The sequence below is a fragment of the Schistocerca piceifrons genome, chromosome 9 (genome assembly GCF_021461385.2).
Source record: "Schistocerca piceifrons isolate TAMUIC-IGC-003096 chromosome 9, iqSchPice1.1, whole genome shotgun sequence".
In the NCBI taxonomy this organism is placed as follows: Eukaryota; Metazoa; Arthropoda; class Insecta; order Orthoptera; family Acrididae; genus Schistocerca; species Schistocerca piceifrons.
The window spans coordinates 24,225,937-24,239,189 of record NC_060146.1 but is presented as its reverse complement, the minus strand read 5'-3'; the positions used below and the strand labels follow the sequence as shown (position 1 = coordinate 24,239,189).

Here is a 13,253-nt window from a genome sequence, read left to right as displayed (position 1 = left end):
GCATTCAGTCCTCTATTTGCACATTTAGTCTTCCTATTTTTTACAGTTTTTCTTCACTAGCTCGTCAACCACGAATGGTTTTTCTGATGGCGGGGGCCCAAAGTACCGCTCAGCTGCTCTGGTTCCATGTTCTTCTGCATACGCTGTTAGTTTCAATTTATAGCCCACATCATTTGAGTATCTTTCCAAGTGGCAAGAAATTCATTTATGGGTTAATCCGGTAAGGTGTGACAAGCCTGAGATCAGCACAGCATTAGGTGGCAAAATACAGCACGGTCAGAACTGAAGGGCACAACAGCGGAGTCAGGGGAATTAATACGTCTTCTAAGACATCCATCTGTTCTCAGTGCCGAAGTGATGGCCCTACAAGTGGTGAATCCGACTGAGCTCCAGTAGCTGACTTAGTAGTGATGTATCATTCGGGGAAACACAACACAACCTTAGTTGTACTAGGGTGGACTGTGCAAATAAACTTTCAATGAGCATAATTGTCCATTCTGGTGTGGACAAATAAATGCATTTTGATCGGACGAGAGAACAGACTATTGCAAAAAATCTGTTAGCAGCACGAAGTGGAAGTGACTTCACAGATGTGCTTCATGATCCAGACAAGTGTAGCATCTTTTTCTCTGTGACTTCGGATGCATCGAGTTACAAGAATAGTAAAATGTTTCCTGAAGCGCTCAAGCACTTTGAATTAGATCCTGTCAGTCAGAAGAGCATTCAAAATAATCTTGTTGAATTCTACGATACCTTTCACTCTTGCATTGTAAAAAATGTAAACATTTCTAACAATGGTACAATTCAGTCCTTGCTCCCAATGTCCTTAAGGATATTTTTTAATTTTAATGGTTTTCAGAACATGCTTACTCATGATCAGCTGGACATAAACGAACACAACCGACGTCATGAATTTTTATTTTGAAAAATATAATAAGCACAAAAATTTCCATTGACTGTAGCACAGTGAAAAAGTGGGTATCAGTGTTGATTGAGACAGAGGTCAAAGGTGTTAAAGCCCCATACATAAACAAGATTCTTGAATTTCGTTTCATTATACTGGCATCTAATGCTCAAACAGAAAGAATTTTTCTTTGATAAACAGTACATGGTTTGATGATAGGAACCGTTGTGAAGTAGATTTAATGAAAGCTGAGTAACAAATGAGTATTAATTTCGGTTACCCATGTGAAGCATTTGATAAATTTGTAGAGAATGATAGCAAACTTCAGGGTGCCAAAAATGTAAGCAAATGTAGTTTTAAGTAAAAAAAAATTTGTAAACCTTCGGTTTGTAATTGCTATTACCAAGTTTTTTTGGTTTATTGTCAAAATAAATTGTTTTAAGATTTAATAAAAACTGCATAGGGCTATTATTTTGTCGGTCGAAGTCTCCCTTATTTTGATAAAAAATGTTGGTAACTCTAGGGCGGGAGGAAGGGGTATACGAAATATGCGAAATACCAAATAGGGAAAGTAGGAGTGAATGATGAAGCAGACTATGTAAACAATTAAAATCTGAGGAAAGTAAAGCAGGTACATAGTGAAATGTTAGAATAGTCAATAAAAACAAAAATGGGTAAAATCGATCTGAGCAGTACGTACATAATGTGAAAGAACAAGATACTTAAAAAGGATATAAGCAGATTTAAATACGGTGAAAAAGGGTGTAAGGCGGGGGAGGGGAAGAGGGGTACCAATGGCATGTATTAAATCTGAAATATAAAAAGAGAGAGGCAGTAGCTACACATGAAAAAGTACGCTATATGAAATTACAAAACTAAAAGTAGACTTCATAAATGGAAACAGAATCTTGATGAAAACAAACATCACGCGAGCGGTAAATTTGGCTACGCGGCCAGAAGTAGCGGCTTGAAGCCTTGGAGGAAATGCCTACTTCAAAATATTTCCGTTTTTTACGCAAAGTGTTTCAAAATTTCAAGTGCCCCCCATAAATCTAATCTCCACCGTTTTACCTCTTTGTGCAGAATTATGGTATCCTCTAAATTCCTCGCAGAATGATCAGCAATAAGTAATTCTTCTGCGAGGAATTTAGAGGACCGCGATGCTGGGCGTCGCATAAAAGATGTGACGAGCAGTATTTGTTTGGGTTAACTCCCACTACACATTGCAAAATAGAAACTGTAAATCCTAATCCTACGGTTATCCAGAAAGTAAGCTCCAATCGGTCGCTAAATGGAAACCACAGTGAAAATCAGAAACATTTTATTTGCAAGAGTTAGCTACACTTCCCAAATACTTCTCCGACTTAGACATTTGTCGGAGGGTTACACCAAATTTCCATCGTCACAGAAGGCAGCCGCCTGTGCTTTCCGATAATTCTCTACGCTGGTCTATAGCGCGTAGCCTGCGCCCAAGTGTTGTCTTCGTATCCAGCGTTTCATGTGAACAGAGATGATACTCAGGACGAGCCAATTAGGGCTGTGTTGTGGGTGATCCAACACTTCCCATAGAAAAGGCTGCAGGAGCTTCTTCACTGCCCCTGCAGAGTGCAGCTGAGAACTGCCGTGAAGAAGGAAGTGCGTGGCAGTTGTGTTAGGGGGGCTGCATTCATTAAGGAGAAGCCTGTCAGCTGGCCCTCCTACTTGGCGGGAGACATCGCTGTTGTAGGCACCTTTACTCGCTCACAGTGCGCTCACAACTGAAAGAACGTCTTGATGCGATCGACGGTTATACTAGAGACACTGCCCAACACGTCTGTTCAGAGCTTCATCGGGTTTTCACTGCGGTGCCCATTTCCCGACCGATTGGAACTTACTTTCTGGACAACCCTCGTATCTGCTGAAACTTTGTAGAAAATGCGCCTTGCGGCTATTAGGAGGAACGAAAGTAGCAGAATGGGCTGTGGAGTTTTACTGGTGTGTGTGAAATAAAAGTAAGGTACTCACGTTTGGCAGCTGGAAGGTGACATGGCGGCAGCTAGGACACGCCTGGGCAGCGCTGGAACAAAGAACACGTTCTTAGGGCTCTGCTAGAGCTGGGACATCATCAGGAAATTCTATCTCAAAATTCACGGTGTAACTTCTAAACGACATACTGAAGTTACCGATACAAGGATTAACGACCAACGTGACCCTATTGTTGCATGTTTTTCACGTACTGTCGTTGATTGAATTCGCTGGACCCCACACCTCAAGGTTATGCTGAACCACACAGCTGTACTGTCTCTAAAGTAGCATAGCTTGCAAGCAGACAAAGTGTTACCAACACAGTGTGCACAGGCGTGAAGTCAAAAGACTATTCAAGCATTGCCAGATAGTTTAGATAACGTGAAAGACTGCTGCTGATTAATTTATCTCTTTCATAGATCAGGCAGAACATTATGACCACAAGCCTACTATCGATAGGCGATAGCAGCATCAGCTGGCGAGGAATGGCTGTTAGTCAGACACACTCACAGTGCATGCAGCATCAGTGAGCGTGCTGTCTGTGTGTAGAATGGGGAGGGCGCACGATCTATCTGCATTTGACCAATGCCAGATTGTGATGGTCCGGAAGCGAGGCACGAGCATTTCGCAAATTGCACGACTTGTTGGGTGTTCGAAGAGTGTTGTGGGAGTGACTTCAACACAAGGTGTAACTACATCCAGACGTCGTGGGGTTGGGCGGCCACTTCTCATTACAGGAGTCGGGCGTGGTGGGCTGGTAAAACTGGACAGGCGGCGGACTGTGGTGGAACTATCATCAGACGTAAACGCTGGGCAGAGTACAAGTGAGTCTGAACGCACAATAGACCGAACACTCCTAAATATGAGCCTCCACAGCCGACGATGCAAACAATCATGTGCAAATGCTAACACGACGACATCGACAACTACGACTGAAATGGGCACGTGACCATCGGCACTGGACGGGGGCGCAGTGGCAGAGCGTTGCATGGTCTCATGAAACCCAATACCTTCTTCATCATGCTGGTGAGATGGCGCTAATCTCTTGTTTTCCAGCAGAACAGCTCCCTGACACCAGTACTGCTGGACAGAGACAAACTGGCGGCGGCTCCATTACGCTCTGGGGAACATCCGCATGGGCATTCATGGGTCCAGGAGAGCTCGTGAAAGGCACCTTGATGGCCAAGGAGCGTCGTCCACTGGTTGCAGACCACGTACGCTCCTTCATGACGATCATGTTTCCCGACGGCAGTGGCGTTTTTCAACAAGATAAAGCGCCATGTCATAAGGCCAGGAGTGTGATATAGTGGCTTGAGAAACACAGTGGCGAGTTCCAATTGATGTGCTGGCCCCAACTCGCCAGATTTGAACCAAACGAACATATCTGGGATGCGATTAACAATCCGTCATAGCTCACAGCCCCACTCCCGGGAATTTGCGGGTATTAGGTGACGTGTGTGCAGCTGTGGTGTCAAGTACCTCCAGCGACCTAGCAATGCCTCACTGCTTCCATGCCACGACGAGTCGCAGCTGTTAACTGTGACAAAAGTGGAGATACCGGCTAATAGGTATGGGGCTCTGGCTGATCAGATTACATAGGTGGCCATGATCTTCCGGGCGATCAGCCTTATCTTGAACAGATACATGTGGTTAGGGCGTGGCCCTCTTATTGGGCTTAAGGAAACGCTAGATGTGGAAGGATATGAATACGATTTACAGCATTGACTACTGTGTACAGTAGAGGAACAGTTCAGAGGCGACGATTGTTGATATCAGCTCGTCAATACACTGTGTCGTAAAGCAACATCTGCAAGACAACGGTTTGTGGACAGTAACATTCCTGAAATGGACTAACCTGCCTGGAGTCCCGACCTGAACGTTTGCGACGAGTCAGGACGTCGACTTCGCCCCAGACTCCAGCGTCCAACATCACTACCTTCCCTCGACTCGGCTCTTGAGTTGAATGGGGCCGCCTTTCATCCACAGAGATTCCGTCGCCTCATTGAAAGTGTCCCCAGCAGAGTTCAGTCATAAAGGCGAAGAGGGTACACATTCCATATTAATGCTCACTAACACGTGTTTGGATACTCTTCACCTGTATAAACTCATTCTTCCTTTGTTCAGTAGGTGAAAGATACAGGACGGAAAATCACTACACCTGGTATGAAGCACCCTCCGCCATAAACTGTACACTGGCTTAAGAGCGTAGATGGAGAAGTAGGTACACTACAGAGCCAAGGAAACTCGTAAAATGGTTCAAATGGCTCTGAGCACTATGGGACTTAACATCTGAAGTCACCAGTCCCCTAAACTTAGAACTACTTAAACCTAACTAACCTAAGGACAGTACATACATCCATGCCCGAGGCAGGATTCGAACCTGCGACCGTAGCAGCAGTGCAGTTCCGGACTGAAGCGCCTAGAACCGCTCGGTCACAGCGGCCGGCGATCAGGCATCCAGTTGCAGCATCATCACGCCCCTCAATACTTAGGAGTCAATCTCGGTAGAACTCTGACATTCAAAACCCACTGCAAGAACATTAAAATCTTCACTCGAAACAACCTAATTCGCAAACTAGCGGGGACACACTGGAGCTCACAACCACAAACTATTCGCTCTTCTGCAATGGCACTGTGCTTTTCTCCTGCCGAATATGCATCCCCAGTCTGGTATAGGTCATCTCATGCCAGACAAGTAGACACTGCTCTCAACGAAACCTGCAGGGGGATCACAGGTTGCTTACGACCTATCCCAACCGATAAGCTCTACTACCTGGCTGGAACACCGCCACCATGCACAGTGGCTGGCCGATAAGGAGAGACTGAAAGTGGAACAGAACAGTGCCCATCCACTGCACGGACATAATCCACCACAGCAACGGCTGAGATCGCAAAAGAGCTTCCAGAGGACATCCGAGAAGCTCACCGTCTTACCAGAGATGGCAAGGGTGGAGTTACGGAAGAAGTCGACGCCTCACCTGCGCGGATGGGTGCCAGAACCTGAAGAACAGCCATCTGGACACAATGAAAGCTGGCTGGTGTGAAAATCTTTAAACAGATTACGACCAGGAGTTGCACGATCCAGAGACAACCTGAGGATACGGGGCTTCTCAACAGAGGACACGTCCTGTGATTGTGGACAAGGACAAATCACAAGCCAAACACCTCAGTTCCCTTTGTACCTCACATGCTGAACGAAGAACGTTCTTCTGCAAGCCACTACAAGCGCTTTGGAGGTTGCAAAGTACTGACCACATGTAATATAAATACAATTTGTATCTATACTATGTGATAAAAAGTATCTGGACAGCTCCAAAAAATAAGTTCTTCATATTAGTTGCACTGTGCCGCCACCTACTGCCAGGTACTCCATATAAGCGACCTCAGTAGTCATTAGACATAGTGAGAGAGCAGTATGGGGCGCTTCGAACGTGGTCGGGTGATTGTTCAAAAATGGTTCAAATGGATCTGAGCACTATGGGACTTAACATCTGAGGTCATCAGTCCCCTAGAACTTAGAACTACTTAAACCTAACTAACCTAAGGACATAACACACAGCCATGCCCGAGGCAGGATTCGAACCTGCGACTGCAGTGGTCTCGCGGTTCCAAACTGAAGCGCCTACAACCGCCCGGCCACACCCGCCGGCGTCACTTTTGCCATACGTCTGTACGCGACATTTCCACACTGCTAAACATCCCTAGGACCACTATTTGCTATATGATAGTGGTGTGGAAACGTGAAGGGACACGTATACAACAAAAGCGCACTGCCCGAGCTCGTCTGTTGACTGACAGAGACCGCCGACAGCTGAAGAGGGTCGTAATGTGTAATAGGCAAACATCTATTCAGAACATCACATAGGAATTCCCAATTGCATCAGGATTCATTGCAATTACTAGGCCGGCCGTTGTGGCAGAGCGGTTCTAGGCGCTACAGTCTGGACAGCGCGACCGCTACGGTCGCAGGTTCGAATCCTGCCTCGGGCATGGATGTGTGTGATGTCCTTAGGTTGGTTAGGTTTACGTAGTTCCAACTCTAGGGGACTGAAGACCACAGATGTTACGTCCCACAGTGCTCAGAGCCATTTTGAACCGTCGGACTCAGGTGCATCATGTGAAAAGGCTTCTGAAGTGACTATGGCCCCACGACGGGAATTAGCAGACTTTTATGCGGAATCATAGTAGTAGCTAGACGCATGGGACATTCATTTTGAGAAATCGTTAGGGAGCTCAATAGTCTGATCCATAGCGTCAAATGTGTGCCGAGAATTCCAAGTTTCAGGCACTACCTCTCCACACGAACAACACAGTTGCCGATCGCCTTCACTTAGCAACCGAGAGCAGCGGCTTTTCCGTAGAGTTGTCAATGCTAATAGACAAACAACACTGCATGAAATAACCGGAGAGATCAATGTTGGGCGTATGACGAGCGTATCTGTTGGGTCAGTGCGGCGAAATTTGGCGTTAATGGGCTATGCCAACAGACAACCGACGCGAGTGTCTTTGTTAACAGCACATCGCTTACAGTTGGCTCGTGACCCAGGCGATTGGCAAACAGTGGCCTGGTCAGATGAGTCTCTATTACAGTTAGTAAAATCTGATGGTAGGGTTCGAGTTTGGTGCAGACCCCACAAAGCCATCGACCCAAATTGTCAACAAGGCACTGCGTAAGCTAGTGGTGGTTCCATGATGGAGTCAGCTGTGTTTTCATGCCGGCCGCTGTGGCCGAGCGGTACTAGGCGCTTCAGTCTGGAACCGCGCGACCGCTACGGTCGCAGGTTCGAATCCTGCCTCGGGCATGGATGTGTGTGATGTCCTTAGGTTGGTTAGGTTTAAGTAGTTCTAAGTTCTAGGGGACTGATGACTTCAGATGTTAAGCCCCATAGTGCTCGGAGCCATTTCAACCATTTTTAGCTTCACCTCAATTCATGACTACGTTGACTGGTGCAGCTGATGTCTCGATCTGGGCTGAGCCCTTCCACGCTCCATATTATACTGACCTCACGAGAGGAGGTCAGCAGAGGTGCAGCCACATATTTGGTTTTGCGGGTTAAGAACCAAGGTAGAACACATTGAAACCGTTCTCCCTGTTGGGCCCTCGTTTACGATCAAAAACCCAAAAACAGTTTACCCTGTACCGCTGCAGCGTTAAATTAACATCAAACTATCGACTGCCGCCGTAGCGTGCTGGATAGCGTAACAAACTGGAACGTTGAATGTGACGAGCTTGAATCTCGTCACGTTCCTACAAATTTATTTTTAAATTTTATTTTTCTTCAGTTATTAGCTTCAGATGTAATCTTTTTAAAATTTCCAATCCTTTGTCAAGTCATTTTAACCATTATTTTAAGTGTCTCATTTTTTTATCATATTGTCTTCCTGTCATTCTTTTTCCATTTGTAAACTTTGTCCAATGGTTTCAATGCTCTTTATTTATATATTGTAATATTTAACCACTTAAAAAATACCGATCGAAGGACTAAAAAATCGAAATAGTTATTAGTATACTTGATTGTCCAACAGTCACAAAAATTTGTTTTTCGTTGCGAGATTTTTGGGGGGTAATAATCACACAAACATTTAAAACACAAATTGCTCTCGCATAATGGACGAACTATAAAAGCTGTGTTTCTACATTCATATGGTTTCTTCATCAAATTCCTCCATTCTTTCGTCATAATATTTGCTGGTTGCTGGTTGATGAGTTTGCGCCGTCGAACATTTTAAATGCCGCACACTCACAAAACAAATGCGAGAGGAAAACGCAAAAAAATTAACAAAAAAGAACTGATTTGTGATTGGTAACTGCAAATCCACCAACAATTCTGAGCCCAAATGGAGAAATGAGAAGAAATCAGGAAGTTTATACAATCGTTCAAATTACTTAGCAAAGAATTAGAAAATTTAAAAACATTACATTAGAAGCAAATAACAGAAGAAAAATGAAACTTTAACAAATGGTAAATCATAGGAACAATACGGGATTCGACGCCGCTACCATCAGTGTTCCAGTCTGTTATGCTACCCATTACTAAACTGATTTAATACTCTAGCGGAACAAGCTAAATTGTTTTTCGGCTTTTACTCGTAAACGACAGCCCACCAGGTGGAATGGCTTTAGGGTGTGTTACCTGGGTTCTTAACCTACACTAGTATTACTTAAACGTCGATAAACTATCGATTAATCAATATTAACTGCACTATACACCTATTGGTAGTCTGGTTTAACTATCGATAGTCCTATAGTTTATAATATAATTCTTTTTGAAGTGGCACCTGAAAAATTGTAGGTTCCTATTACCTCCATGGCGTTTGGAGTGCAGGGGGAAAGTAGATTGTATGGGGATATTTAATCAACAACAAATATCATGGCGGCTTAGCCAGTCTAAGTTGTTTATAAAATGGTTCAAATGGCTCTGAGCACTATGCGACTTAACTTCTGAGGTCATTAGTCGCCTAGAACTTAGAACTAATTAAACCTAACGAACCTAAGGACATCACACACATACATGCCCGAGGCAGGATTCGAACCTGCGACCGTAGCGGTCGCTCAGCTCCAGACTGTAGCGCCTAGAACCGCACGGCCACTCCGGCCGGCTAAATTGTTTATAAACTGTGTTGTTAACAGATTGGTCGCTGTGGGGGAGGGGTCATAAAAGAGGGAATTTTCTTGTCTGCCTTCCAGTGATGACAACTCACAGTCGTGCGCATCTCGTACCTACACACGTAAATAACATGGGTCCGTGAATGTGCATTATACTGATTTTCATCTTCAAATGTATGATCTTGCTTACTTGTAGGAAGAAATACAAATACAAATAAGGCTGTTGTAACACACCGAAGTTAGTAAAGGAAAAAATGACATATTAAAGATTTGTCAAGTGTTTCTGATTGTACTGTATAATGCATTTTAAAATAAAGTGTTCTGGATTCCTAGATTAAACAGTATTGTTTGACTAAATCATTCCATGAAAGAGTGAAACCATTTAACACATTGATTGTTGATATGCTTGTGACATTATTAGATCCTAGGTTTAAAAAACTTGTTTCAGTAGATTTAAAGAGGCAGAGAACGCTGCACAAGTACTACTGAAAGAGTATGCTGCTATCATCGCATCAACTACATAAAAAAAATAACACCTCAAACAGAAGCATCCATCAGCTGAGGCAATGCGTCTACTGATACGTCTAAAAACAGTTTGAAATCGTATGATCTACTTCTTTTGCCCAACCAGCAACAACGGAATGTCGATGTTCGTTACACCAGTCAGTAATTCCATAATTGGCCTACATCAATATTTTGAAATACCTGTAATAGACAAGCATACTTGTGTATTAGAATACTGTGCAAAATCTAATACTATGTTGCGCGTAATGGCCAATAAATTTTCGTGGTGTCCAGTGACTTCAATTCCTGCAGTGAGGGTTTTCTCCATGACAGTGTAAATAATTACTTAAAACACAACAGACGAAAGGAAAGAATTTAAACACCTTACGTGTATCTTTTAATGTTGTAATGTCTGAAATACTCCTCTGTGATACAGACAAGGGGGAGATTGAGCCAATAATTAAATGACTGAAGACTAAGGACTCTCGTGGTAATGATGGAGTGCCCAGCAGAATATTAAAGTACCGTGCTGCACATGTTACCCTGTATTTAGCCACGTCTGTAGTTTTTCCTTTAGGAATGGTCAGTTTCCTGAACGATCAAAGTACTCAGTAGTAAAGCCGCTTTATAAAAAGGGAGAAAGGGATAATGTAGACAATTTTAGACCTATTTCTATGCCATCAGTGTTTCCTAAGTTATTGAAAAGGCTCTGAATGTAAGGATAATTGATCATTTTATACCACACAATTTGCAATCAAATATACAATTCGGCTTTAGAAGTCATTTAACAACTGAAAATGCTATACTCTCTTTTCTCTGTGAGGTACTAGATGGGTTAAGCAAAAGGTTTCGAGCGACAGGGCGTGTGATTGTGTTGATTACAAAATATTGCTCCAGAAGTTGGACCAGCACTGTTTGTTCACCAGTTACATTAGCAACCGACAGTAAAAGGTCATTATTCAGTGTTGAGAATGGCTGTGATGTGGGGTCTGAGTGAGGCATGGGGAAATGGGGGGGGGGGGGGGGGTGCCCCAAGAATCAGTGTTGGGGCCACTCCTGTTCCTTATTTATATAAATGATATGCCCTTAGTATTACGGATAAGTCTAAAATATTTCTGTTTGCTGATGACACTAGCTTGGAAGTAAAAGATGTTGTGTGCAACATTGGCTCGGTTTCAAATAGTACAGTTCATGACATAAGTTCATGGCTTGTTGGAAATAAACTAACGCAAAATCACAGTAAGACTCAGTTTTTATAGTTCATAACACACAATTCAACAAAACCCGACGTTTTAATTTCAAATAATGGGCATATGATTAGTGAAACTGGACAGTTGAAATTTCTTGGTGTTCAGAGAGATAGTAAACCGTCGTGGAAAGCCCACGTTCAGGATCTTGTTGATAAACTTAGTGCGCCATTTTTACTATTCCAACGATATCTGAAGTGAGTGATCGTTCGACACGAAAATTAGTCTACTTCGCTTATTTTCATTCACTTATATCGTATGGTATTATATTTTTGCGTAACTCTTCCCATTCTAAAAGGTTATTTCCGGCAATAAGTGGTGTCAGTTGGCAAACCTCTTGTTCACCCCTGTTCACGAGTCTGGGTATTTTGACATTGGCCTCTATATATACATATTCTTTACTGTCGTTCCTTGTTAACGATATCAGCTTATTCCCAAGAATTTGCAGCTTTCACTCAGTTAATACTCGGCAGAAATGCAATCTACCTTTGTATTGCAGTTCCTTACTCTCGTGCAGAAAGGTGTGCATTATATTGCTGCGTCCATGTTCAATAAGCTAGCACTTCAATTCAATAATCTTGGCAGTAAGGCAGGCGCTTTCAAATCGAAACTAAAGAGTTTCCTCATGGGTCACCCCTTCTGTTCTGTCGAGCAATTCCGTTGCAAAATTAAGCTGATTCTTGTTGTTGTGTTGATTGCTTTTACTTAAAGTTATGGTTGACTTTTTTCGGGTTCATAGAGATTTTATTTTTATCTGTTATTATATGTTGTAATTTCACGTAGTGACACGTTCCATGACCTTGGAGCTTTGCTCCTCAATTTAGTCCTACGGAACTTGACGTGTAAATAAATAAATAAATGAAAACAACAGACTACAAGACGAGAATTTAAATACCTTATTTTTTATAAAACAAAATTTGCATATTTTGTATTATTGCATAGCCGGCCGGTGTGACCGAGCGGTTCTAGGGGCTTCAGTCTGGAACCGCGCGCCGCTACGGTCGCAGGTTGAATCCCGCTTCGGGCATGGAAGTATGTGATGTCCTTAGGTTAGTTAGGTTTAAGTAATTCTATGTTCTAGGGGACTGATGACCTCTGATGTTGCCATAGTGCTCAGAGCCATTTGAATCATGTTATTGTATTTTAAGCAATAAAAATTCTTAGAAAGCTGTTTTTCATTTGAAATACTTGTCCAGAATGATCGATAGTTAATCGACACGTCGATGGATTTTAAGTTATTATCGATAATATCGGATGTGACAACTGTCGATGTTTAAGTAAAACTAACCTACAAAACCATATAGCTGGTTGCAGAAGGTCCATTACATCACTGGAATCCTCTCTTCGTCAGCGTGAGGGCGCTGCGATTCCTCGCTAATGTCTGTAGCGTCGATTGGTCGTGTCGACTCTGGTGTGGCCGCGCAGTTTCTGGACAGTGTCAAGAGATCGATACACTAGAATTTGGCGCTGGACAGGGTCGTACGGTGATTCCAACGCGGTTAACTTCTATTTTATCCATACTGTATGAGAGGTCGTGGTTCTGAATGTCAATGTTAAAAAATATACCGGCACAGCCACTTGTTTATAGTGTAAAACACTAAGACTAACGCGTTTCGGAAGCCAAGAATCCATTATCAGAATAATAAAAAGAAAAAGAACCTGTTAAAACTCGCTAAAATGGAACTTGCACCAGGCACAATAAAACTGATAATAAAATTAAACTTCATTTTTAGCAACTGGCAGGATACCATCATTTGATGAGGTCCTTGGAAGATGTATACGTTATCTGTTAGTATAGACATGTCTGTGACCTCCTTGTTTACTTGCGCGTGAGCTCACTCGCGTTTCAGTGTCGTGTTTGGCTACGTGGTGTGTGGTATCAACGAAGACGCACGGGCGGTTTACGACGATGGAGGAGAGAGAGAGCCATGTGGTTAGATGTTGAACACCATAGGCGATACCTACATCTACATGTACATGATAACTC

The 13,253-nt window shown here is 43.2% G+C and overlaps 1 protein-coding gene across 1 annotated transcript in view; it reads right to left on the bottom strand.

Annotated features, from left to right (window-relative positions):
* The window catches only part of LOC124717221 (YLP motif-containing protein 1-like), a 288,410-nt gene that overhangs the window by 270,936 nt on the left and 4,221 nt on the right, over window positions 1–13,253 (bottom strand). The window contains exon 3 of the mRNA XM_047244009.1: window positions 2,909–2,960. Within this exon, the coding sequence (XP_047099965.1) occupies window positions 2,909–2,960 (52 nt within the window). The remainder of the gene's footprint in view (window positions 1–2,908; window positions 2,961–13,253) is intronic.